Source organism: Hippopotamus amphibius, chromosome 17, assembly GCF_030028045.1.
Source record: "Hippopotamus amphibius kiboko isolate mHipAmp2 chromosome 17, mHipAmp2.hap2, whole genome shotgun sequence".
In the NCBI taxonomy this organism is placed as follows: domain Eukaryota; kingdom Metazoa; phylum Chordata; class Mammalia; order Artiodactyla; family Hippopotamidae; genus Hippopotamus; species Hippopotamus amphibius.
Window position 1 is genome coordinate 8014825 of NC_080202.1, and position 26895 is coordinate 8041719.

At 41.0% G+C, this 26895-nt stretch overlaps 1 protein-coding gene across 4 annotated transcripts in view; it reads right to left on the bottom strand.

The window, feature by feature from the left end:
- Positions 1-26895, bottom strand: part of NDEL1 (nudE neurodevelopment protein 1 like 1) — a 58138-nt gene that overhangs the window by 9879 nt on the left and 21364 nt on the right. For 2 of the 4 annotated variants that reach the window (XM_057717039.1, XM_057717038.1), the window contains exons 1-7: positions 22292-22448; positions 14458-14555; positions 13173-13326; positions 11691-11839; positions 9681-9817; positions 5927-6100; positions 2358-2449 (exon numbers count right to left, since the gene is read on the bottom strand). In XM_057717039.1, coding sequence (XP_057573022.1) covers positions 2358-2449; positions 5927-6100; positions 9681-9817; positions 11691-11839; positions 13173-13326; positions 14458-14543 — 792 coding nt within the window. In that variant the 5' untranslated portion in view covers positions 14544-14555; positions 22292-22448. Of the gene's footprint in view, positions 1-2357; positions 2450-5926; positions 6101-9680; positions 9818-11690; positions 11840-13172; positions 13327-14457; positions 14556-22291; positions 22449-26895 lie in introns of those variants that run through there. The other 2 variants (XM_057717041.1, XM_057717040.1) reach the window with 1 other exon arrangement.

The window sequence follows — 26895 nt, forward strand, 5'->3', positions numbered from 1 at the left end:
TAAAAGAAGAGAGGAAAACAAAGTTTAAATAGATGGGCTTGATTTCTCAGTGGAAAAGCATGCAAGAGTGGGAATGAGACTTCCAGGTGAAGTCAGTGGACAAAGTAGTGCAAAGAAGTAGAAAACAAAATATTCATAAACTTATGTAGGAGCTGGTGGATAACAGCAGACCAAAAATTCTAATAACACCTTAAAAATCAAACTGTCAGCTGAATGGGTAAACAATGCAAGGACTCCAAGGTCAACTTTCATGCACCATTTCCAAAAAAATTACTTAAGGTACTAAAGCAAAACAGGGAACAAAGAAAGATGGCAACATGGGGTCCAGGAATAGGCAGAACAAACCCAAGAGTATAATGAAGAGAAATTCTTCGGTGACAGCAGTGCAGCAGCCCTAAAAGCAGATCAGAGCACTCAGCGAATAAGAAGCCAGAAGATTAAAAAATACAGCAAAGAAAGCATACGTTTCTTCTCTCCACAAGAAAAGAAAGGTACTTAGAAATGCTAAGAACCATGATAATAAAAATATCCAATGATATACAAATTATATATGCAAACAAAGGCTGAATGTAATTTTTAAAAATAAAAATGGTTGAATTTGTTGAAATGACAGGATTTTAAGAGCTTTTTTCTTTTTACTTATTTTCTTATGATCTTGTAAAAATTGTTCTGCAGTGAAAATAAGATGGCCAATTTAAAAAAAAGTTTAAAAAAAAAAGGCATACATGTCAGCTATGATACGAATATGAAAAAACCGAATATGATTTTGAGTAAATAGGTAAAGAACAAAGCGCTTGAAATATCTGTTGAGCGGCACAAGTGAAACAGCCCTAGCGCCCAGCTCCTCCTCTGTGATTATGCAGTAAGTAATACATATGTGGGCATGATATTTTAGGTGCTGTTGACTAACGTTCAGAACCAACCAATGGAGAGCTCAAGAAGGAACAGACACACACACACACACACACACACACACAACAGGGAGTTGAGATACAGTCTAACAAATTCAGAAACACAGGTTTAAATTAAGCATGTTAAAGTTATAAAAATAACCAACAGAAGAACAAAAAATTAAAAATAAGGATGATGTAAGTTAAATCCTTCATCTTTTTGCTTACAGTTGTTAAGACACTGAAAAGCAAGCGCATTATTTCAAGTTTTGGTTACAATAAATAGGTTAAACTATTAAAACACAACTCTTACAACAAATAGGTTGAAAAAAGATTATGTTAGGAGCGAGGGAAGATTACTCTTTGTACTGTATGAATGATTTGTACACATTACTTTTCATAGTAACTTGAAAATGCAGATTTAATGTGACAGTCAGAAAATAATCTTATAAGCTAGAAAAGGTAATCATAGGACCTTATATCTTGGCCTCCCATTTCTTCTTTATATAAAGTATAATGCAATTTCTGCTTTTTTTGGAAAGAGACACACACAGAAATAAGTGAAGGAGCAGTGGATAGTGGGAAGTTTCAGGGGTAGATTATCGAAAAGAGATAAAAGTCACTGAGGGAAACAGGAAAGGAAAATGACTATGCTAGAAATGCTAACTTTATAATGGCTTAAAAACCCACAAGGTTATATAACTGTTTCCAGTGATCTGGATGCAGGAAAGATGTCCAGCTGCTTGACTGCTCCAGGCTACAGGTCTCCTCCGTGGCCAAAGAGACCATGAGTCAACAGTGACAGAATAAGTGATTCGTGGATCATGGATGAGTAGGAACAAAGTGAAAGCAAGAGATGACTAAAAAATCAAAACAAAGTACTGCTGTTGATAAGGTCAAAGAGTAGGTACTATACAGAGTAAAAAACCGAACAAGCAGAAAACCAAGTTTAATATTCCAAAAGCTGAAATGTTTTGGAATGCAAGGTTAGAGCCAAGGAGATGGCACTGGAGTTGAGGGGACCTAGCAATAGTAAGGCGGGCATGACTAAGAGCAGAAAGTCATGTCACGAGCCAATGCAGAAGTCCCACAGAGAAGAAGCCTGGGGATGACCAGGAGGACAGCAGGCAGAGCAAAGAACAGGCTTAGAGGGCGGTATGAGACACACAGCCTTCGAGGAAGAAGGAGTCGCGATGTTTTAGAACCGGCCAGGGGGAGCACAAAGAAGGACCGGGGGAACTTGGGAGCTAAGCGCAGGGGCCTCCTGCAGAAGCGCCAGAGAGGCCGAGCCCTGGAGGTGCTTACGTCTCAGCTGGTCACTGGGTGCTCTTGCTTCTCAGATTAATTACAGTTAATTACAGCCTCTACCACAGAAAGGTATCCTTTTTTCTTCCCCCACTTCACATTAAGAAATAATTCAGTTCCTTGGCAGCTGAAACACCTAGTGGTAAATAATTAAATGCTTACCCCTACTTTCCGTAAGAGATCCCCCACGATGTTTAGTGCTGATATCCTAGCTGAAGGAGTCAGTGGACTGGTACCAAAACCGTTTGGTATAGCTAGAGAAAGATAAAAGGCGAGTGATTACTCTTGCAGTTCCCTTTACATTTGGATTTTGTTTGATATTACAAAGCCGTAAATACACTCAATGAAAAATCAATACAGTATTCCAAACTGTGGATAAGTATAAAGTGCAGACACCACACATATCTCCACTGGATGTTTAGATTATATCCAATTTTTCAGCACTATAAACAATGCTAAAAGGACACATACCCTTGAAACAGGGAGACAAGTATTTCTGGAGAAAAGCTTCCTAAAAATAGAACTGCTGAGTCAGAGGATTTACCCATATTTTCACCTTAATATCCCACCAAAATGCTCTCTAGGTTGTGCCAATATCAGCAGTCTGTACGGTAATGACCTCATCAACAGTATATATTAGACATCTTTTTTCCTGTTAATTTGATAGTCACTTTGTTTTAATTTTTATTTCCTTAATCAGAGAGTCATTTGAATCTCTTTCAGGAAGTCATCTGTTTATCCTCTACACTTTCTTCTACTGGGTTGTCTTTTCTTCAACTAATTTGCAAGGGCAATAGATATCTACCCTTTCTCTTATACATGTTGTATTTTCCAGTGTGACATTCATCTTTTAAACTTTGTGTTTTGGGGGGAAGCCTTGGGCTTCCTCACCACAACATAATAAAACTGTTCCCCACATTTTCTCCTAATGTTTTTCTAAAAAACTTTCTACCAGATTTTGTAACTCATCAAATATCTAAATTTTTTCCCTTCAAATGGATATCTAATTGTCCTAATACCATTTAGTGAAAAAGACTTATCTGAAATGGTACTGATAAAACCACACACCGAATCCCCTATACATTTCAAGTTCCATTAAATTGTCTATTCCACCAGAAATATGCTGCTTTAGTTATTATAGTGTTAAAATATATTTCCTAAAGGGCAAAGCCTCTTCTTGTTATTAACCTATTTCAAACTTTTCTTGACTTCTTGCACATTTACTCTTCCAGAGCAACTTTAAAAACAACTTCCAAACTGTAAAAATCCTACTGGGATTTTCATTAGATTTTTTTTTTTTTTTTTTTTTTTTTTTTTGGCTGTGCTGCGTTGTTTGTAAGATCTTAGTTCCCCAACCAGGGATTGAACTGGAACCCTCAGCAATGAAAGCACGGAGTCTTAACCGCTGGACCGCCTGGGGGAATTCCCGTTAAAAATTTAAACTGTTGACTGATTTGGGGGAAGTGGGATACTGCCGCTAAATTAAGGCTTCCCATTCAGAATCCTGGTATTTAGCATGATATTTATTCATATCTTCTTTCATGCTCTTCAGCAACAGCTTGCAGTCGGGCACATTTCTTCAATTTATTTTTGAGATATTAAAGCATGATGGTTAAGAGCTCCGGAGTTGAACTGCTAGATACACATTCATTCTGCCATTTAGTAACTGTGTGACCTTAAGCGCCCACAGGTGAAAGGGGGCTAGTAACAGCACTTCATTCTTAAAGCTGTTGTGAAGTTTAAATTCGTCGACAAATTTTTTAAATGCCTAGCACACAGTAAGTACTCCATAAATGTTAGCTATTCCTTTTATCTGCTTTCTACGGAGTACCAATCAGCATGCAACACGCTTTCGTTGCTGCTGTTATCCCTGTCCTCTAGAACATCGTCGCACTGAAGGCAGCAACTGTGTTATTCACCACTGTCCTCCCTGCATGCTGAGTAACACGTGGCATATAACAGGTGCTTAATGTGATACAAATAAACTGCTATGCTCTTTTGGGCAGGGATTTCTGGATCTTGTTTTTCCCCTATTCCCCTCAAATTTTATACTTCAGGTATTTTTAAAGCTGTACTTTTATGGTAGGTTGCCTTAAATACTTTTTGGAAACAGGCATTTTATCAATAAAATGCAATTAGAGCTGTACCACTTCATACAGATCAGCTCTTCAATCTCGCCATTGATTTCTCTAACCTCCGGCTTCTCACTGTGTCTGTACTGACCTCCTTGTCATGAAACAACAGCTTCTAGGTCAGTAAAAGTTTGTGCTATCAGTTCCAATCTAAAAACGTTGTCTGTCTGGACAAATATAACTGCCTCAGGGTTGACATATCTTCATTCCGTGCCAGAGCAAACTCCATGTCCTGATGCTGCTGCCTTGGGGCTCCAGACTATTCTGATTAGTGCTCAGCTAAAGAATTTTCAGAACTTATCTGCATAATTCTAGCTGGTAACATAAAAACAAAACTGTTAATTCTCAAATGCTAGTAATTCTAAGGTCCTCAAATACACAAGCAGCCATTCTGAAAAATGGGTGCTTCAGATGACTGCTGTCATCTATACACTGCCTGCTCTGTATTCTCAGCAGCAAACTCAGCACATACCAGTACAATCAGTAACATAACCATACAGAAGTTTCACATACCTTACCTCACCTCATAAAAAGACAACAGGGTGAATTATCTATTTAAGGACTACTGAACACTGGAAATGTGGCCAACGCAATTAGAAACAATTTTAAATTTTAAGTCATTTAAATTAATAAAAATGTAAATAGTCACATTTGAGTAGCTACTGTATTGGGCAGCGCAAATATGAAGCGCTAGCTGCACTAACTGTCCAGACAGAAACCTTCTAATCTCTCTCTGAAAGATAAAATCCTATATTTTTTAAAAGGGTGGGAAGAAAGACAGCTTCCACTGGGGGAAAGAAAAGCATAGGAGAGTGGAAGTAGCTGAAATATGACTGCAAGCTGCAAAAACTAAATAAATCTCAATTAATAGCTTCAGGGTTCCATTCTTAATATTCTACCCAGTGGCTACTAAATCATGTTTCTGCTTATCTGAATTTAAAAAAACACCTTGACTGATGGCAAAAGGCATATTCTTCATGTACCCTTCACACTGTTACTCTGAACGGACCTATGAAAACAGCAGCTACTGAGGCATGTCATAGAATGGACACATCCATCCAAGCCAATCTTAGATGAGTCTGAATGGTTACTCAATGAGTCTCTGTACTTTCTGTGTATAAAGGCTTCTAGTCTCCCATGATACGTTAAGTGGCAAGAGCAATAAATAAAACTGCATTTAAATATGATCCCCAAACTTGTAACAAGGTGGCAAAAATACAAAAAAGCACACACAATAGAAAAAAAAATTCAAAGTATCAATAATAGTTGACTTTAAGAACATTGCAGATGGATTTTTTTTTCTCTTTTAAATTTTTCTACGTGAATACGTATTACTGCTATAATCAAAAAATAAACTTTCCTTAAAAACTTTTAACTTTTTAAAATTTCAATTTATTAAGCTGCTCTTGTCCTAAATGTAGCCCTCACCTCACTGTTTCCTACGTATGAGTGGCCTAGCAGAACAATCCCTTCTGCTTCACACAGTGCTAGACTTAATCAACTTTTAAGCTAAAATGATTGCTTAAACCTAAGCTACATCAGCAAAGCCTCTTAAGTTGATAATCAACCATAGGTTCAGAAAGAAAAGACATTACAAACCTTTTGGTGAAGGAAAACTGTTCTCTGTTCCTTTGCCAACAGGAGTAGCTGGCAAAGACAGTGATGCTTGGACAGCAGAATCCATCTTTTCACAGTCTAGAGTTGGAGAACTGGGAGCCGACTTTCTAGTTACTTCCTGCTGTCTTTCCCGAACAGCTAGTTCTTGTCTTAAATCTGTAAAATGTTGCAAAGATATTAACAGTCACTAGAGGAAGCATATACATCAAGCAAAGTCACATCTAAAATGCCATAAAGGGAAGAATCTGCCTGCCAATGCAGGGGACACAGGTTCAAGCCCTGCTCCAGGAAGATCCCACATGCCACGGAGCAACTAAGCCTGTGCGCCAAGAAAAAATAAATAAATAAATAAGTAAAGCTTCATGCTTTACAAAGCATTAAAAAAATAAAATAAAATAAAATAAAATAAAATAAAATGCCATAAAGACATTCTTCCTAAATTACTACTTCTTAAAAATGAATTTCCTATTTAATAATTTTTATTTCCAGGGGAATAAAAATGACAACCCTGTCTAAATGATCATTTAGAATTTAAAAATACTATAAACTTAACAATTATTTATGTCTATGTGCAAAAAGAAATAGGCAGAGTCCAAAGCAGAACTCACAGTGAACATATTCGACACAAAAATATTCTTTACCAACTCATTAGCATTTATTTTGAAATGATGATTTGGTTTGGGGATTATTACAATATCAATAAGGTGCATTTTTGTCATTTGAAATGGGTTGGCATTTTTTTTACTAATTATCCTATGAAATATTTTGTTTTAGAAAGGAAGTAGTCAAAATAGTTACAAATTGTTTTCTTGTTTTCAAATATTGAATTTTTAACCAAAAATTAATGTTTTCTTTTCCAGTTATGCAACTGACCTACAGAATACTTGCTTATATTAAAAACAAGATACAAAGTTACCACACTCCTGGATATATATATATATAAAAGAATTCAAAGCAGAACATGGAGATACTTGCACATCCATGTTCATTACAGACATACGATACGTGAAATGAGCCAGTCACAAAAGGACAAACACTGTATGATTTCACTTATATGAGGGATCTGAAGTGCAGGAGTCCCCTCTTATCTGAGGAGGATATATTCCAAGATCCCAGTGGATGATTCACGTCCACTGAACGTGACAGTGCAAAATTTCACCCTGCTACTCAGAATGGTGCACAATTTAAAACTTATGAATTGCTTATTTCTGGAATTTTCCACTTAATATTTTCAGACTGCAGCTGACCATGGGTTACTAAAATCACAGAAAGCAAAACCACGGATAAGGGGGGACTACTGTAGTCACACAACAGAAAGCAGAATTGCAGTTGCCAGGGACTGGGGAAGGCAGAAATGGGTATTTCTTGTACAATGGGCACAGGGTTTCAATTCTGCAAGATGAGAAAGTTCTAGAGATCTACAAAGCAACGTGTATATAGTTAACATTACTAAATTGTACCTTTAAAAATGGTTATGACGGTAAATTTTGTGTTTTTGTTTTTTTTTTTTTACCAGAATTGTAAATTTAAAAATAAATAGGGGGGGACTTCCCTGGTGACACAGTGGTTAAGGATCCACCTGCCAACACAGGAGACACAGGTTCGATTCCTGGTCCGGGAAGATCCCACATGCCACAGAGCAACCAAGCCCATGCACTGCAACTACTAAGCCCGCAAGCCACAACTACTGAGCCCGCATGCTGCAACTACCAAACCCTGTACACATACAGCCTGTATTCCACAACAAGAGAAGCCAGTGCAATGAGAAGCCCATGCACTGCAGTGAACAGTAGCCCGCACTCACAACTAGAGAAAGTCCACGCACAAAACCGAAGACTAAACACAACTAAAAATAAACAAATAAATAAAATTGACACTAATTTCCCCTGATTTAAAAAAAAATAAACAGGGACTTCCCTGGTGGCACAGTGGTTAATAATCCACCTGCCAACGCAGGGGACATGGGTTTGATCCCTGCTCCAGGAAGATCCCACATGCTGCAAAGCAACTAAGCCCACATGCCACAACTTCTGAAGCCCACGAGCCTAGAGCCCTCGCACCACAACAAAGAGTAGCCCCCACCTGCCGCAACTAGAGAAAATCCACATGCAACAACAAAGACCTAACACAGCCAATAAATAATTTTTTTAAAAAGTAAATAAATAGGATTCAGAGTTAATATTTTATACATTATATAAATTATGAGATTTTATACATTATATAAATTCATCTTCAGATGAATAAACCCTCCCCCAAAAAAGGAAAACTCATGAAAAAAAAATCTTTAGAGCCAGTAAACATTAGACAAAAAGTTTTCACAAGCAGTAACCAAAGAACTACAAATTAAAAACAAGGTGATATCAATTTTCAACTTTCAAATACATTTTTAAATAATTTTAAAATCTATTTTTATTATTCACAATAGTAGTGAACAGTGTAAGGAGGGCATTCTCAACCACTGCCAGAACACAAAGTTACCAACTACCTAAAAAAGTAATTTAGGGGCGTCCCTGCTGGCACAGTGGTTAAGAACCCGCCTGCCAATGCAGGGGACACAGGTTCGATCCCTGTCCCAGGAAGATCCCACATGCCACAGAGCAACTAAGCCCGTGCACAACTACTGAGCCTGTGTTCTAGAGCCCATGAGCCACAACTATTGAGCCCATGCACCTAGAGCCTGTGCTCCACAACAAGAGAAGCCACCACAATGAGAAGCCCACACACCACAATGAAGAGTAGCCCCCACTCACTGCAACTAGAGAAAGCCCATGTGCAGCAACGAAGACCCAACACAGCCAATAAATAAACAAAAAGTAGTTTAGCAGCATCTGTTACAACCATTAAAGACACATATCCTTTGCCAAGTCTCATCTATTCTAAGAAAATTAAAGATACTCCCAAATATTATGTACAAGGACCCCATTTACAGTACTATTTATAGCAAAAAATTAACCACCAATAATAAAGGACCCATATAATATGTATAATATCATACACTTTTAAAAACCTGTTTCAAAAGATTTTTTTAATGGTATGGATTATATTCACTATATTAAGGAGTGGAAAATGAGAAGAGGACAAGTATATATATGTATATAACATGATTACAATTATATAAAGGAAAAAAATATACAGGTATGTTTATGTATGGTCACAGGGAATACAGGAAAGAAACACACCAAATTCTTAGTGGGTTCTCTCAAGATAAACGGATTGACAGCAACTTCTAGTTTCTTCTTTACAATACTGTACATTCTAACATGCATAAAAGAAAAAAAGAGGGAGGGAGGGTGACTTTTAAAAGAAAGTATATATTCACTATCTGTATAATATATATACAGCAATATGTACACATATGTAATGTTGTTACATGCATAACACAAAATCATTCAGGTACAAGCAAAAAGGAAAAAATCCAAACAAACCAAGCAGTATAGGCACAGTGGTAGTGGTTAAGGTTTTGGGACACAGAACAGGGTTTGAATCCCAACCGACAAGCTGTAAGACCTTGGACAAAACTCAAACTTTCTGTGCCTCAGTTTTCTGACCTAGAAAATGGGGAAAATAATACCTACCTCCCAGAGTTGATGATGAGTTAAGAGATTAAAAGTACTTAGCATAGTGTCTGACAAAAACATATAAATGTACAGCTTTAAAGAGTTGACCCTTAAGCTAGCTTAGCACTCTGGCTTAGGCACAGTAAGGTAATGAATATTCTTTAAGTTATAAACTTTACCTCTTGCTTCATCCTTTAACCTCTGTACAGAGACCAACAAAGATTCCTTTTCGTCAAGTTCACTTTCTAAAAATGCATTTCGTTCAATGGCTTGATTTAGTCTTTGTTCAAAGTCTTCCAGTGAAACTATTGTGGCCCTAAAAACAAAAAATTAGAGTCCACAAATTAAAAAAATAACGTGCAAACAGCTACTACAAAAGGAAACTGTCAGCTTATCTCATGCCATTTCCTGACCTAGAAAGCCTGGCTCAGTTGAAAAAGAATGATCTCACCCCCTTCTGAACTCTGGTGCATTTAATGTCTCTACTATCATTTGAGGCCATTCAATATATTCTTTTCCCTTAAATTCCTATCTAAACCCCTTAAAGTTTCTTAAAGGAAGGCTACTTACACAATTCATATCTCCCCACTGGATTTTAAAGATGAATCAATAGTTCACACATTTTCAAGAAGAAAAATTTCAATAGTTTTAGAGTATGTAAAAATTAAGAATTTGTTTAAAAACACAGTCCCACTCAATTTACTTTCTTCCTACCAACGCTTTTCTTCTTCCTGTATTTCTCATCTTATTTACTCAGCAAACATTGACAGGCACCTACCATGTGCCCTCTACCCATGAGGTGCTACCTGCTACAGAAACAAAATCCCCTAACCTCAAGTTAGAACTATCAATTCCATGTCCAATTTTACCAAGTCCTGTCAACTGTCAAAATGCCTCTCGATTCCATTTGCTCTCCTCTAACCTTCTACTCTCCTCGCTTAATTCTTCACCCATCACCTGGATTAATCCTAAATGATCTTCACATCTCCTCCTCCCTACTTTCAATTCCTCAATATTATCTTCTTAAATCACAATCTGATAATACTCCATTGTTTAAAAAATTCTTAAAGAGCACCTCTTTGCCTACAGAATGACTTTCAAACACAGCCGAGCACAAGGTTCTCCACAACCTGGCCCCAAACACCTTCCAGTCTCATCTGGTTTGGCCATACTGTCTTTATACACGTCAGTCAAAGTAAATTATTAACACCTCATGCACTTTCCTGCCTCTCTGCCTTCGCATCTCTTGCTTCATCAGTTAACACCTACTCCTCCTTGCAGACTCAGCCTCCCCAGTTACTGCAGGGTAGTTTAGCAGAGCCCTTCTCTATGTCCTGGAGCAGTTTGTACACTCTTTGTACCAGTTTTTGTCCCTATCTGTCACACCCAAGGGCAGTGGCTAGCTTATCTTTTTTTTTTTTTTTGGCACACGGGCTTAGTTGCTCCGTGGCATGTGGGATCTTCCTGGAGCAGGGATCGAACCTGTGTCCCCTGCATTGGCAGGCGGATTCTTAACCACTGCGCCACCTAGGAAGCCCCATGGCTAGCTTATCTTTATATCCTCAACTCTAGCATCATGCCAAGCATTTAAGTGTCACTCAAATATTACGGAAAGAAATGTCAGACAAGAATTGTAAAGTAAGAGGAATTAAGTTTGGAATGGTTAAGAAACAACTAATTATAGACATATGAAATCTTGGCAAAGTAATGGCAAGCTACTATAGGCTGTTCAGCAAAATCGTAATAAAAGCATTATTTTGAGAAAATTCATTGGTATTAAAAAAGAAGAGAATAAAAAGGAGTGAAAATTTAAAGACAGATCAGCTAGGAATTAACTGCAGGATTCAGGTATAAGATGTGAGGACCTTCAAAAAGTATGACAGCACTGAGAACACAGAGGGAAGACGGAGGAATGGATGAGACATGTTTTACAGAAAAACAACAGGATCAACAATGGCATATGAAAGAAGGAGGAAAAAGGAAAAATGGAAAGAAAAGCCTGGAAGGGCATTATCTGGGGAGATAAGGATTCTTGGTAAGTTTCAATGTAATGAATTACAGGTGACATGAAATACCAAAAGGAAATGTTCTCGGACTGAGATCTAAGCGCTAGGTTGAGCCTAAAAACAAATTTTAATCACTGATCGCCAGCTGTGGTTATTCTAACATAATGCACGTCATTCACTTACCTTTTTGCTCGCTCCAGGTCATCATTGGCCTGCTCCAGCTCTCTCACATACTTATGTAACTGCTCCTTAATGGCCCGAGTCTGACTTAAATCATCTTCTAATACTGAGACCTGCTTGTAGCTCTGTGCATACTGATGTTCCAGTTTCTCCTGAAGGTGTGGGTATAGGAAGGAAAGCATGTGTCATTAACATACAGTTTTCTTTAACAAAGGATGTAACCCAAGTAAGGGGCAGGATTGAGGAGAATGGTCAAAGAAATTCACCCACAATCTGAATTGATGGTATCCCTCTCTCCTTTTTACAATATTTAAAAACAATGACACAGGGGCTTCCCTGGTGGTGCAGGGGTTAAGACTCCGAGCTCCCAATGCAGGGGGCCTGGGTTCGATCCTTGGTCAGGGAACTAGATCCCACATGCATGCTGCAACGAAGAGTTTGCATGCCACAACTAAGGAGCCTGTCTGCTGCAACTAAGACCCAGTGCAACCAAACAAATAAACAAAACAATGACACATTCCTTCCAAGTGCCTTAACTCATATAAAATTAGTCAATCTCCTCTCAAAGAAATCTAATAATGATCTCTCTGAAAAGAAATAAAACAGTAATTGCTGTCTTAGAAACCTCAATCTTGATGGGGAACTTCCAGGCTGGTAGGCTGAATGCAACCCAAGGTCAGCACAAAGAAGTTGACTGACAGAGTTCAAACTCCCTACACCTTACCTGCCCAACCTCACCTCCCTGCCCAGACACAGGAACACCCCAGGCATTTGGCCTAGACATGTGATGAAGAGCGGCAAAGGGGGTCTGTCCTTCACTCCTGAAAATTCCTTATTAGAATGGAATTTTTAAAAACTAAACTCCAAAACTAAAGGGACTATGAACCATAATGAAATAAATGTGTATTTCACACAAAGATAGTTTTAAAGCACCACCACCACCACCACACCAGAATGAGGAACTCTGTCAAAACAAATAATCAGGCAGCTTTTGAAAATTACAGAACTACAACATATTACAGCTAGGAACATTATAGCTAAAAAAATGACAGCTGTAGAGTTTCTAAGTGAACTCCTGAACTCTAAACCAGGGGTCCCCAACCCCCAGGCCATGGACCAGTACCAGTCTGGATGTGTTAGGAACTGGGCTGCACAGCAGGAGGTGAGTGGTGGGCGGCGCGAGAGCGAAGCTTCATCTTCCGCTCCCCATCACTCCCGCTACCAGCTAAACCCAGCCCCCACCCCAGTCTGTGGAAAAACTGTCTTTCACAAAACCAGTCCCTGGTGCCAAAAAGGTTGAGGACCGCTGCTCTAAACCACCTTTCCCTTGGTTCCATGAAAGCAAATAGTTTATGTCAGAAATTCACTTTAGGCCTTTTTACATTTTTATGTTGCCTGCTGCTCTCAAGCTCCACCTAAAACAATGTGTTTCTCATTTTAATAAAACCCAGCATAGGAGACATCAGCTTCTACTGACACAATTACCTTTAATGCTTCCACTTCATACTTCAGTCTTTGGTTATCGGCTTGCAAGTCTCTATTTCTTTGTTCAGCCTGTACTAACTGTGCCTCCAATTCTGCTTCTAATTCTCTGCTTCCTTCCTGGAATTCAACTAGCTCATCCCGAGCTTCCTGGAAGCTAATCAGAAACAAAGTGGGAAAGATCAGTTACAGTAGGAACCACAAGGATCATCCTGAAGATGATTATGTATCAATTCAATAATTTTTGCCTGAACATTATGCTACCATAAAATATACTAAACAATAAAGGCAGTCTATTTTGCATCTCTCACTCTATATTCAGGGTTCAATGAAAATAAGTTATAAGCCTCAAAAGGATTCATATTTTATACATTCCCCTTTCTTATTTAACGTATTGATAAAGAAGCACATATTACTATCCACAAATTAGTTTAACATTTAAACATGTTTTTTTCAATATAATTGGTTTCCTCTGTAATTCTATTATTTAATTTTATGCGTTTAAAAATATTATTCTGAGAAGGCATCCGTAGACTTCCCCAACCTATGAAGGCATCTATGGTTGGGGAAGTCTACGGACGCCTCCCAAAAAGACTAAGAACCCCTGCCACAGACACATGCCTCCCACATCCACTAGCGTGATACAATAACTGGCTGCAGCAATAACAGTGAAGCAGCAATAAAAGGTTTGGTAAGTCTTAGTAAACTGTTAGCCAAAGTAGGAAGATGTATACATATTTTAGAAAGATTCCATTTTAAAAAGAAATTTAAGTTTTGGTACTTAAAAGGTTATCTAAAATTTTCCCAACTAATTGAAATAATTGAGATTTTATAAAATGCTCCACATTCCCCTGAAGCCCTTGTCCCTCCCTCAAAGCTTTGCTGGCTCCAGACACTGATAAACACCTGCCTGAAGAATGTCTGCCCTACGGAGCCCTGGAGAGTTTATCAGTATCTCCAGAAGACTAAAATGATGAGGCAGAATCAGTGCACACCAACCAAGTCAAAGATGGCCAAGAGCAGTAATAAGCTTTATAAAAGGAGGTAAGTTACCAGAAGAAATCACGAATGACAGTTTTCTTACTATTTTAATAATTCAAGTAATACAAGGATTTATGACATTTTTATATTATTTAAATACAAGCAATGTTATGACTATTTCTAGAATCCCAATCCTATATTGGAAACTCTAAATTTAGCTTTTTAGAAAAAAAAAAAAAAAAGGCACAAACTAGAGATTATGTATTCCAAAGCCCTCTCCTACTTTTAGGGTGCTTTTCAACATTACCTCTGTTTATACTTCAAGGAAAGTTCCTTCCAATAAGCAGTTTCCTCCTTTAAACTTGAAAAATCTGGTATATCTTCACCATCCATGATCAAGAAAGCCTGTGAAATATTAAAGACAAAAATAAATTAATAGAGAACACAGGAATCTTAGTAAAAGTATAAAATCTAGGACAACACTAAGTCTGCAGCATTTTGGAGGGAGTCAAACACAAAAGATTCTAAGAGTGGTTAACTATTATAATAAACTCAGGCACATACATCACTTCACTGCCCCACTCGCAGGGACCACCAACACTGCGGATGGCGTCAGGAGAGGAGGTGATGAACAAAGTCACTGAAGCCACGTGAAGCACTTTTGGTGGCTGCACTAGGTTCTGGGGAGCTGGCCGCACAGAATCATCCTGCAGCTGGTTTACAGCTAACTGATCTTTTGGGAATCAGGTGACAGAAAACAAGCCTACTGTCAGAGTTACTACTACTGCATGCCCTTCTCTGTTGTACAACTGCTTCAAAACACCTGCTTGGAACATTTTATGCCAGGTGACCTTGTAAGGAGATCAGGCATCATATTCCCAATAATTTACTACTATTACATTTCTAAAAATTTCCTGTTAATTATCTTTTAAGTCCCAAGTTTCCTCCATAAGTCCACTAATCCTCCAACTTCAATGTTCTTTCATCTCAATTCTTCTCCCAAGGGATTCAGAGTGGGTGAAAAAAATATCTATTTCGTTAACCTTGCCTTCGGACTGACTACCTAAAATTCCTAATTGATTGTCCGGCCCAAAGACGCTGGGCCTGTCCTAGATTCATGCCTAAGTGTTTCAGTCTTACCTCCTACAACCCCCTCCACAAGCATCCTACTTTATATTCCAGCAATACTGTTCAAAATTGTCCTAATGCACCATTCTGCTTCAGGTCTGGATATTTTCCTACCTGGCATGGCTCTCCCTCCTTGTGCAGTTGGAAAGCTCCTATTCATCCTTTAACCTAGCTGTCATATTTCCCAGAAAGTGTTTCCTGTCCTCACCCAGACAGCACTAAAATCTCCCACACTCTTGGCTACCCCCACGAATATGCTTTCACGAACATACTTATCACACAGTAATGCACGTGCTTATACCTCTGTGCCCCCTATTACACTGCGTATCATTCTTACGGATTTCAACCCCAGCACACTGCCTGCACAACAGCAGATACTCAATAATATTTATTAAATTAAACCAAAATTGACTGAACCTAAGCCATAGTGGGTAGCAAGAATTCAAGGTCAACTTCAAAAGTAAATTAATAAAAACTTGGAGTTGTAGAGAACATGGAATTCATCCAGCACAACCCACTACTCATGAACGTTTAGGAAAGACATGGACAAGAACAAACATAGAACTTCAGGCTGAGAGTAGGTATACCAAAGAGAAACAAGGACAGCTCCTAGCCGAATAAAATTAAAATGTAACTACACACATTGAGTGTAATCCCTTTGCGGCCTAGTGCGATTTTTCTGGTTTTAGCCAAGTCCTTCCTGACCATATCGCCTGTTATCACTTTTGGCATATTAATCAATCTTCCAATTAACTTAAATTACCAATCAGCCTAAGAGTTCTCTGAAAAGAGATGGGTCCTTGACTTACTTTGCATCTGTTCATGGCACTAAACATAGCACTCTGCTCAGAGAAAGTAAATCGTGCTTGCAAACATTTACTGAGCACCTACAATGTGTCAGACGTTGTTAAGTGCTGGATAAACATTTAGCGTGCCAAGTGCACACTCCTCTAACCTTATTACCCCTACACTGGCACACTTCTGTCTGTTATTCTACCCTTGAAGATACCCTTATAGCATGACAGCCTACTAAAATGTAAACCCCACAGAGTTAGGAGTCCTGTTAAGACTGGCTTCTAAGGTTCCAATTCTGCCATTACTTTCCTTAAGCAATCTGCTAAATCTCGTTAAAGTCTCAGTTTTTTCGTCTAATAAGGGTTTGGATTATACTAGCTGACTTTTTTCTTCAAGAATGTATACTGATTAGTAAATAATACTCACTAATTTTATAATCCTATCCCTTCATCAAAGTTCCCAACTCCTATTCAATTTCTCCACATGTAAGGATAATCTTATTTGTAACTGTAATTTAATTTGTAGTAAGACGTGAATGAAGATGAGGCTAACCCAGTAGCAAAAGGTGTATTTGTATTTCAAAAGAATATCCAAAGCAGTTAAGGGCATCACCGTGTGGTATCAAAAACCCCAGACTCACTGCCTAAGTCTCCTTGACAACGCGGCTGAAGATATAATTACAGAAGACGTGAGAGAAGCACCTGGGGTGAGGCAACAATCACTGTGTCCCTTGAATGTTCTACATAAGGTCTTCTCCCAAAATGCAAAAAAAATAATAATAATAATAATAAAGTTAATTACATCTGAAATCTATGAATCCAGCCCTAAAGAAGCTCATGGGCACTGGTCCTCAAATCTGGAGAGACATTCACCAGTGGAACACTGGCAACCATGTATCAATGTGCAGCTCAAATACTGTTTCTCATATACAATCAATAAATTAGGGTTTTGCAAAATCTTGTGAAGATCTGAGGGACACAAGAAGCAAAGTTCTGCTGCTACTATGCTATCTTAAACAAGAAACATTTGAAGAAAGATGAAAGGTTAAGTCTCTCCAGCTAGTTCCTGAGGGCAGGACCTGTGTCTTATTTATAAATCCCTTCTGCATCACCAGAAACGTAGAACACAGTAGAAATTCGATATTTGAATCTGACTTATCTTTTTTTAAAATTATTCGCTCTTTGCTTTCATAGTACTGCTTTCCTTTATTAATATTGAAATTCCTATTTCAGAAATGGTGTAAGCAAAAAGATGTGTGGGTAGTTTACTTCTACCTCACAACACACTACCATGTATTAAATCAGGATTACAAAACCTATCATTCTCAGCTAGACAAAATTATCAGTCTGAGGCATGTCAAGCCACATTCACAGTCACTCATAAAACTCAGCACAGGCTCCACATCACTGAATAGGGAGCTGATGGGACTTACTGGGGAGAGCCTTGGAGATACTTCTGCACACCTGCTACCTAAAATAACCACTGTCCAGCCCTTAATTCTTAAATATAAAAAGACAACCAAGAGCCACCAGACAAATGAGAAAAGCCAGCAGCATGAGTAAGAAAATCCTAGGACCTACTGAAACTAGAGGAAACAGATAATTCAGGAAATGAGAGAACTTTTTTCTCAAACAAGAACTCAAGAGGGTTACCTCCCACACACTTCCTGAGACAGCTACAAAAGAATAGAGAAAAACAAGACCTGGATGGCACAGGGTGTAGGAAATAGTGACTCCAACCCAGGACTGCAGAGACATCTCAAGATGAAACCTAGTCCACCACTCCCAGAGAGTCACTCAGCCCAGATGGATGGTTCTGAGAAAAATGAGGAATCCCACATAACAGACATGACTGGGAAGCTGCATAAATCTGAAGTTGTGGTAAAAGCACATCACTCTTACACTTTCACTCTTATGTCAGTAAGAAAAAAGGCAAGTTGGAAACTCCACAGAAATCACAACACAGTATATTTGGTCTTAAATTTACCATACATTTAGTGTCTTGCTCCCTTTTAAGGTTCTCGGATTTGGTGAACAAGTCTGTGTTCTTTTTTAGACCCTAATTCTGCAGACTTTGATGATAATACCTCTCAGCTTTGGTCTCTCAAAGTGAACATTTGTCTTTTCAGCTTTATATTCACATGGCAGCCATTTCAGTCCCTTAAATATCTTGGTTATTATGCTCTGGACCTTCTCGAGATTATATACATGCCTTTCCAGAGTTGAGTGACTGGGGCTACTTCAGCCTGTCAACATTTTAGTCATGGGCAGGATACTTTTAAAGTTTCCAGGGACTTCCCTGGTGACACAGTGGTTAAGAATCTGCCTGTCAAAGCAGGGGACACAGGTTCGAGCCCTGGTCTGGGAAGATCCCACATGCCGTGAAGCAACTAAGCCTATGCACCGCAACTACTGAGCCTGCATGCTGCCAACCACTGAGCCCTCATGCTGCAATTACTGAAGCCTGCGTGCCTAGAGCCCGTGCTCCGCAACAAGAGAAGCCACCACACTGAGAAGCCCATGCACCACAATGAAGAGTAGCCCCCCGCTCACCACAACCAGAGAAAGACTAGGCGCAGCAATGAAGACCCAATGCAGCCAAAAATAAATAAGTACATAATAATGTTTCCAGTACTCCTTTTGTTACTATGCAGCATCTGATGATGCTGGTGATTGTGTGGTCCATGGACCAGTGTCCTTATGGAAGTTCATAATGACTACCAGATGCCTCCCTTGGCATCTAACATCTACTTGAATGTACTTGAATGTGAAGCCAACCCTTGTACAAATAGGGTTAGGGTTGTTTTAATCTACAGATGGTATCATCCACATGCCCAGTTTGAATCTTTTCTGTGTGAGGCTGTTTTTTGTTGTTGTTGTTGCTGTTGACCCACTTATACAGTATCAGAGGACCTACAGCAGTCATTACTTTGAAGAGTGCTTAGCTAAGTAGTGTTCCCTGAGGAATCTCACTGTTTACACCTCTGGGTATACTATAAAGTATCCATTTATCCCTGTTTTTTGGTTCTTGAATGGAGCCATATTCTTTATACAACTATCAATTTTTCCATCAGTGTCCCCTGGTGACTCAGGTTTTAAATAGCCTTTCATGTGAAACTTCTCAAGAATCTAGTTCCATTTCTTGTATTCTCCTTGTCCAACTACTTGCTTAGCTCAGTGTCAAATAAGTCTAGCCAAATTATTTTAATGTGTAATTTTATTTCACACACACTTCTGTGTTCTTGCTGAATCTTACGTGAACTGAATGTTGACTACAATTTTTCTAATTAACAGGCTACTTTTACAACCTGCTTTCTGGTCCCTCAAACAGTAATCTATGCCAGAAGCCTTTTATTAAAATGACCAGCAGCTTTTCCAAACAAACCAATTAAAACCACTTAACAAGGTAATAAGTGGTAAGAGCAGCACAGCCAAGCAGTTAAGAGCTCAGACCCTTGGAGCCAAACTGCCCAGGTCTGACTCCCAGTTCTCTACTCACTAGTTGACCTTGGGCACGTTACTTAACCACTCAGTGACCCCTTTCCTCACCTGTAAAATGGGGATAATAATTAAAATAGGGTTGTTATGAAGATTAAGTGAGTTAATATTTCAAAGTACTTAGTACAGAGTCTGGCACAAAGTAAACGCAGCATAAATTTCATGAAATTATTTTTAAAAACTGGTCATTCAGTTGCAGACCTTTGAAATATAACCACAAAATAAATGTGCTTCAGAATTTAAAACATACAAATGATTCCTTAAAATTAATCACTTCTGGAAGCTATGTGCATATTTCAGTGATCCCACCATTACTGAAAACATTCCTAAAACCTCTTTTGGAATAGCCTTGAGGAGACAGATTAAAAAATTAACAAAAAGCTCTTTCTTTGTGGTCACATCTCATTTCTACTGCTTCCTAATTGGTATTATCCAGCTTTATCACTTTAATTTTATTCACCAGACTTATCCTTTCCCAAAACTGGATTTTTTACAAATAACAAAAATCTGCTGCCACTGCAGATATTCAAAAGACCTTCTCAGGGCCTATAAAGACAATCTGTTCATTTTGCTTCAAATTACAGCAGGAGGATGTGTTCACTGTGTTATTTGAAACTATGTAACTGGAGATATTAGACTATAGAAAGTTAGCCAATCAGAAAACTGTATTGCTATATCCAAAAAAAAAAAAAAAAAAAAAGACAGGCTTTAATGACACATCTACATCTTCTGAAGCTGAAATGAAGGTAAATAATTATATACTCTTCCCCACTACCCAAATCTTCCCTCAATACCATGTCTCATAGGGATGGAGTGGGAACCCCAAAAGTATGACAACTTTACAAGGGGCATTATCATACTGTATGCGACCTTCAGACATCCAGCAACTGACAAATCAACTCATTTGAGTATGAAACTGCCTGTCCCAAATGCTATATTTACAAAGAAACTATTCTTTGTGCAAAGCTAAGAAAATCCATTTTATATGATATTGCCTCCTTGTTAACAGTTGTAAAATGGACTAATGAGACCGGAAGAGTTCTTCTGGAACTCACCATAGATAACAGATATCTATTTACCAATATTCTTCTACTCCCAAAGGTGACATTTACAAAATTTTAAACTTTGCAAAGTCAATCATAAATATGGTCTCTCTTCTGGTCCTGACTATCAAACTTCTTTTTCTACCTTATGAAGTGCTCATAAACTTATGTCAGAAGTAATTTTAGGCTTTAGTAACCAAATTTATCGCAGCATGACTTCAAATGAAAATAAAAATAAGTTTTGGAGATGTCATGAAAGCAAGACCTAAGTAAAAACTGAGGCTTCTACTGAAAGAGTTCCTCATCCAATTTCAATTTATTTAATTAAGAAAGCCAAAACAGAACAACTGCTTCATAAGATTTCTGTCTGGACCAAGTCAACTTGCTACCAGGGCTAGCCAAAGGTTTTTCTGTTGTTCCTTCTCATCTCTAATTTTTATAACTTTAATAAAGATTCGTTGGAGATATCTTAGTTCCCCTTTATTCCCTTCAACACATGACTTAATGCTGCATTTTACCCCCACCGACCTCATGATTTAGCAAAGCCTTCACCCTATTTCATAAATGGATTAAAAGCAACACAACTTATCAGACAAAATAATAAGCCAGCAACTATGACCAAGTTCCAGCGTGGGATTTCTCTTATAACTAAGCAGAAGTTCTTATCCTAGGTAGGTCTGCTCAAAAATATTTGAATACATCTCCTACTAACTTCTGGTATATTTCCGGCAAGTCAAATTTTCTACTTTGCTTTCTAGCTGAGAAGGGTTATAAAAATCCCACAAAAAGAAACCAGAACTCCAAGCCGGGAGATGTAAATTCTGAACCAAGAGAAGCCCCTCACCGTTTGGTAGAAACCACAGCAGAAATCTACAGCAAGCCCCCAACCCACCTGGTCTCAATTTCGCCATCCCTCAAATGGGGAGAAAAGAATCAGGCCCAACCACTAACTAGGTAATGAGGGTAAAAGAGAACATAGCAGGTGTGTTCTGAAACGTGTACAAGCGCTACAGAAACGTAATGAAATTATCAGGAGTGAAAGAACCCTCAATTCCCTGGCAAAACTTAAAGGATTACTTCGTTGCTTACCAGCCAAAAAAAAACAAAACAAAACAGGCGACCACAAGCAACCCGAACCCGTTTGGTGACACTTTTCTGAACTCCAAGAAGTGTGATCAGCAGCTCGGGGCGGGTAGTCACGGGAATGCCACCGGAGCCCAAGGCGGGCTACTTTCGCTCTCGCCCCCCGCGGGAAACAAGCGGGGAGAGTCCAAAATCCAGCCCGGCTCCGAACCACCCTCCCGGCGGACGGGATGGGGGAGGGGGAGGGCCGGGCGGCCGCTGCCACCTCCAGCGCGGCCGCTCCTTGCGCACCAGCGCCCGGGCCCGCGGTGCCACGTCCCGGCCTCCGTCCCCGCCACCCCTCACCCCACCCCCGGACGCGGCCACATCCTCCGGAGACCGCCCGGCTCGCTCCCTTCCCGGCGCCGCGGCGGGCCACACCTCGGACCAGGGCGGGCAGGGAGCAGTTAGAGCGGTTGAAACAGCGGCCCCCCGACTGGCCGGCCCGGCGGGGCCTCGGACACAGCCCCCGGGCCGGCAGGCTCCCCGGGGACAGGCCTCGGCGCCGCCGGCCCGGCCCGGCGCCCTCGGGAGCGGCGCCGCACCGCAGGCTCACCTCCAACGTGTCAAAAGCGCATGTTCGCCGCCGCTCGACCGACGTCTCCGCTCCGCTGGCCTGGCCAGGCCCGCCCAGCCGCTCGGCTCCGCAGCCCGGAGCTCCACTCCGCGAACCTCCGCGCCCGGCTCCTCCCCGACACGTCAGGAGCTGCCTGGGTGTCCGAGGCCATTCTGTGACGCACAGGGGCGGGGCTCTGAGCATGCGCGCGGGCGGCCGGGGCGGGGCTGCGGCGAGGGTGGCGTCACAGGGGGCCGGGCCCGGCGCGCTGACGTCAAGCCGGCGGCGGCCGTCTGCGCAGGTGCCCTGGGCCACGCCGCGTGTGGTTTGCAACCTTCGCGGTTCCCAGAGATGGCCTTGCGTTCGGGAAAGCATCACCGTGGGTGAGACCCTGACTCCCGGTTTTCAGCCACTAAGTCCTGCAAGTGTCTGTTTCAGTGTTCCCGTTTATAAGAAGAACCTCGGCTCAGATTTCACCTCCGAGTCTACCTCGACCACCCAATAGAACACCGGGCGTATTCTAGCCCCCCCATCACTCCCTCTCACAAAGACCTATGTTGTTTCTACGGCATTCCCACTAGCTGAAATTTTATACTACTTCTTGTCTTCCTCCAGTAAAATGTAAGTTTCATGAGAACCGGAACCTCATTCCTTTTTTATCCCGTCGGATAGCTTGGTCCCAGACACAGCGTGGGCTCTCAGATATTTGTTGACTGAATGACCGGACTCGTTGCGGGCGCCAAGGGAATATAAATATTTCCACCTGTATATATCTAAGCATATATTTATTCGTGTAAATATGCGTGTGTATGTGTTTTCACTCCCTTGGCGCCCCCAACTGATAGATTCCATTTTATTTATACATATTCCCCCGCAGGAGATTTGGGGAGGGGTAGGGAGGGAACCGGCTCGGAAAGAGGAGAATGGTGGGCAGCTACTTAGGAAGTGAAAACTTGAAGAAACAGAGCTGCTTTTAAGACAATTTTAGGAACTTTTGCTGTGTAATGTATAACGTAATTCTCTCTGATGTCAGTGCTCTTGGGATTGGGTTTGCGAGGCTTTTGGACACAATAATGTGTAAGACAGGTCTCAAGGTGACAACAAGGTGAGCCTGGGAGGTCCAGGTATGTTTTTGAAAGCATGGATGTGAACAGGAACAGTGCAGGATAGATTCTAAGAGGTGTCTAAATCAATGAAAATCAAAGAAGTCATTAAGGGGGAAGGATGGCACCTTGAAAAGATCAAGATAATTATAAAAAGAATAGTTCAGTTTTGTTGTACCATTTGTATGTACTGGCAAATGTGCTCAATGCTTGGTTTGCGTGATTTAATTCTTACAATGACCCTGTGAGATAGATACTGTTATTATTCCCAGTTTACCAATGAGGAGACCAAGAGTTAAGACGAGGTCGCGCAAGGTCACTCAACTAGAAAAAAGAGGACTCAAGGTTCAAACCCACCTAGTCAGGATTGTCTAACTCTAGAAAGGGGACTGTTAATAACGCCCATTTATTGGGCTAGAGCCCTGTGCTAAGAGCTTTACATACATTTCCTCACAAGCAGCTTGTGAGACTGAAATTATTACATCCATTTTACATATTGGAAGACTGAGGCCCAGGGGAGCTGAGGTTTAAATCCAGGCAGGTCTTAGTCCAAGCCCAGTGACCTGGGACATCATGGAACCCTATGATCTCATCCACCAGGACACAGCTTCAGCCAGGAAAGCAGAGCCCCAGAGGTGATTAAGCAGGGAGGCCTTCCTGTGGATCTGGTGCCAAGACAGAGCAGTCCCACCCCAAAAGGAAAGAATAAAGGCTGCAGCGCTGGTCCCTGCCTCCTGGCTGAAGTCCTGGGAAACACACTGACTCACCTAATGGCAGGCCAGGCCCTGCAGAAAATGTTGGCGTCATCTTCCAGGCCACCACCCTTCCCACACAGCCTGGGCCCAGAACTGGTGTTTGTCAGGACTGTGCTTTGCTTAGCAGGGCTCTCAGAGGTATCAAAGCTCTGTACTTATCTCCTTCCTCTGTGTTGGTTGAGTTTTCTCCCAAGTAACAGCAACCTTTGCCCCACTCCCTGCTTGCAGTTTGTCCATCCTGGAAAAATAAAGTGGAGGTGAAGGCAGAAGGCAGCCATAAGATGTTACGAAAAAACCAGAACAAACTTTTTGGTCAACCCAATACAATCAGCTTTGTGAAGGTAGAAAGGTGAGTGAGGGTTGCCCCACCCTCTGCCTTAATATTAGGAAGGGGTCCCAATCCAAGGTCTTTCTTGGATCAAGCCAAGGTGGTCAATGTTACAGTCGCTGAGAGCATCCCATCTTCTCTACCACAAACTCTGAGATCTGGGAAACAGAGACCAGGTTCCACCACTGGGGAGGAGGGGTTGACCAGCTGCCTTAGGAGAGGTCTGGATACTAACGCAGACTCTAGCTAATGAGAATGTGGACTCCAGCCACTTCACACAGTCACAAAAGATGGTGCGGTGCACACAGGCCTGCCACGAAAAGTCTAAGGAGACGGGGCATGTGTAACTGCTGAATCAGAGGAGCAGACACTTCATAATCAAAGGGGTTTTTCTCTCCATGTTTCTTTGGCCAATGTTGTCTGCTAAGCTTTAGGGGCATCCATCAGGCTGGGCAAGGGACTCCTGATGGCTAGCTGCTTACTAATGGCCTGCTGGATACGTCCATGAGATGTCCCACCACCACCTCTAGCTCTTCGTATCTAAACCCCAAACAGATTCTCCATTTGCCCCAATTTAAATTTCCAAAAAGGTTTTCATGTTTCTGTCAAGGGTGTCATCATTCCCCTAGTCACTAAGGCATGACGGCCTTGTCAACTCACCCTTAATTATCCCCTTCCCCAGCTTTCATTTCACACACGTGGTCACCAAACCCGAAAGACTTTCCCTTCATAAACTCTCAAATAAATACACTTCCAGTCTTCTGCCCCTGCATTCAAGGTCCTCCCGAAGCAACTCCAATCCACTTCTGTCTCCCTCCTGCAGTTTACCTAGCTGGGTCTCATCAGACCTTCCACTGTGTGCCCCACACGGACAGTTCCCCTCCGCTCTGGGCCTTTTATTGACTTCTCCTGCCCTGTGCACTACAGCTGCTCCCTAGGGCCAGCCTGCCTTCCTCTCTGCCTTGTGAAATCTCACTCATTGCTACCTCCTCCAGGAAGCCTTCCCTGATTCCTAAAGCCCCAAAGTGAGTGCTCCTTCCTCTCAGCTCAAGTAGAGCCTTGCATCATTCGCAGGAGACTTACTGAACGCGGCCTTTTAGCCATGGAGGTGTCTGACCTCCCCCCAAGGAACCAGAGCTCATTGGCCATAAGAACAGTGTTGATCGCCCACATCTCCCTCAGCGACAGGCACTTAGCAAATATTCAGTATGCGTCCATGAAAGTGAGAGGGGGACTTCCCTGGCAGGCCAGTGCTTAGGACTTGGCGCTTTCATTGTCATGGCCTAGGTTCAACCCCTGGTTGGGGAACTAACATCCCACGAGCCACACGGTGCGGAAAGTGAGAGAATCAACGGTTTGGTGGCGATAACTCCAGATGTAAGACTGACAGCACTTTCTGGAAAATGCCCCACATTCTGAGAAAAATTACCACATAGAAGATTTTCACCAGTCTGAACGGCCAAACTGAGGTGATGCTAAGTTGCAAGGGAACTGGGTTTGGATCATGGGCAATTACGACTTTTCCCTGGCCCCAAACTTAAAACCCAGTCTATAGCACTTACACTCTCCAAAGCAGTATCGTTTGCTTTTGTAATTTACAATAACTACTACTAATTGTTTGTTTTCATTTTTAAAAAATATACACTTGGACCTTGAGGTGAGAAGTGATTTGACAGAGTCTTTCACGCAACAGCTATGGGTTTAGTGCTTATTCTGTTCTAGGCCTGGGGGGCTTCAACCACATAACTATAAAAAGCACACCCCGCCCCCAGCCCCACGGAGCTCATATTCTAATGGGGAAGACAGTAAGCAAATAGACACATTTATTTCTGTGCCGTCATGACAAGTGCTATAAAGAAACACACCAGGATAGGAGGACAAGGTGTGGCAGGGGCAGCTCCCTGAGGGAAAATGGAGGTTAATGTTCATGGGATTCTTCTCCGTAAAATTCTCAAGGCCCCTAAAATAAAGGGCTGCTATATAAAGGCAACAGAGATGTGAAATTAAGAACGTAAAAATATGTGCAGATGCTTTAAATAGAGAAGCTTATCTTACGTTCCATCATAGTGCCTGGCATAGAGTAGGCACTCAGTAAATATTGGTTGGATGAATGACTTGCTAGGTGGTCTACAGAATGCCTCCAACCAGATGGTAAATTTCCCTTCCAAGATGAGTAATAACCAGTTCACAGCAGATTCAAAAATGCCCACTTCTGTGCACCTCTATGTTCACAGCAGCACTATTCACAATAGCCAAGACATGGAAACAACCTAAATGTCCATCAGCAGATGAATGGATAAAAAAGATGAGCACATGTGCTGTCTCGCTCTCTCTCTACACACACACACACACACACACACACACACACACACACACACACACAGTGGAATATTACTCAGCCAAAAAAAGGAAGGAAAT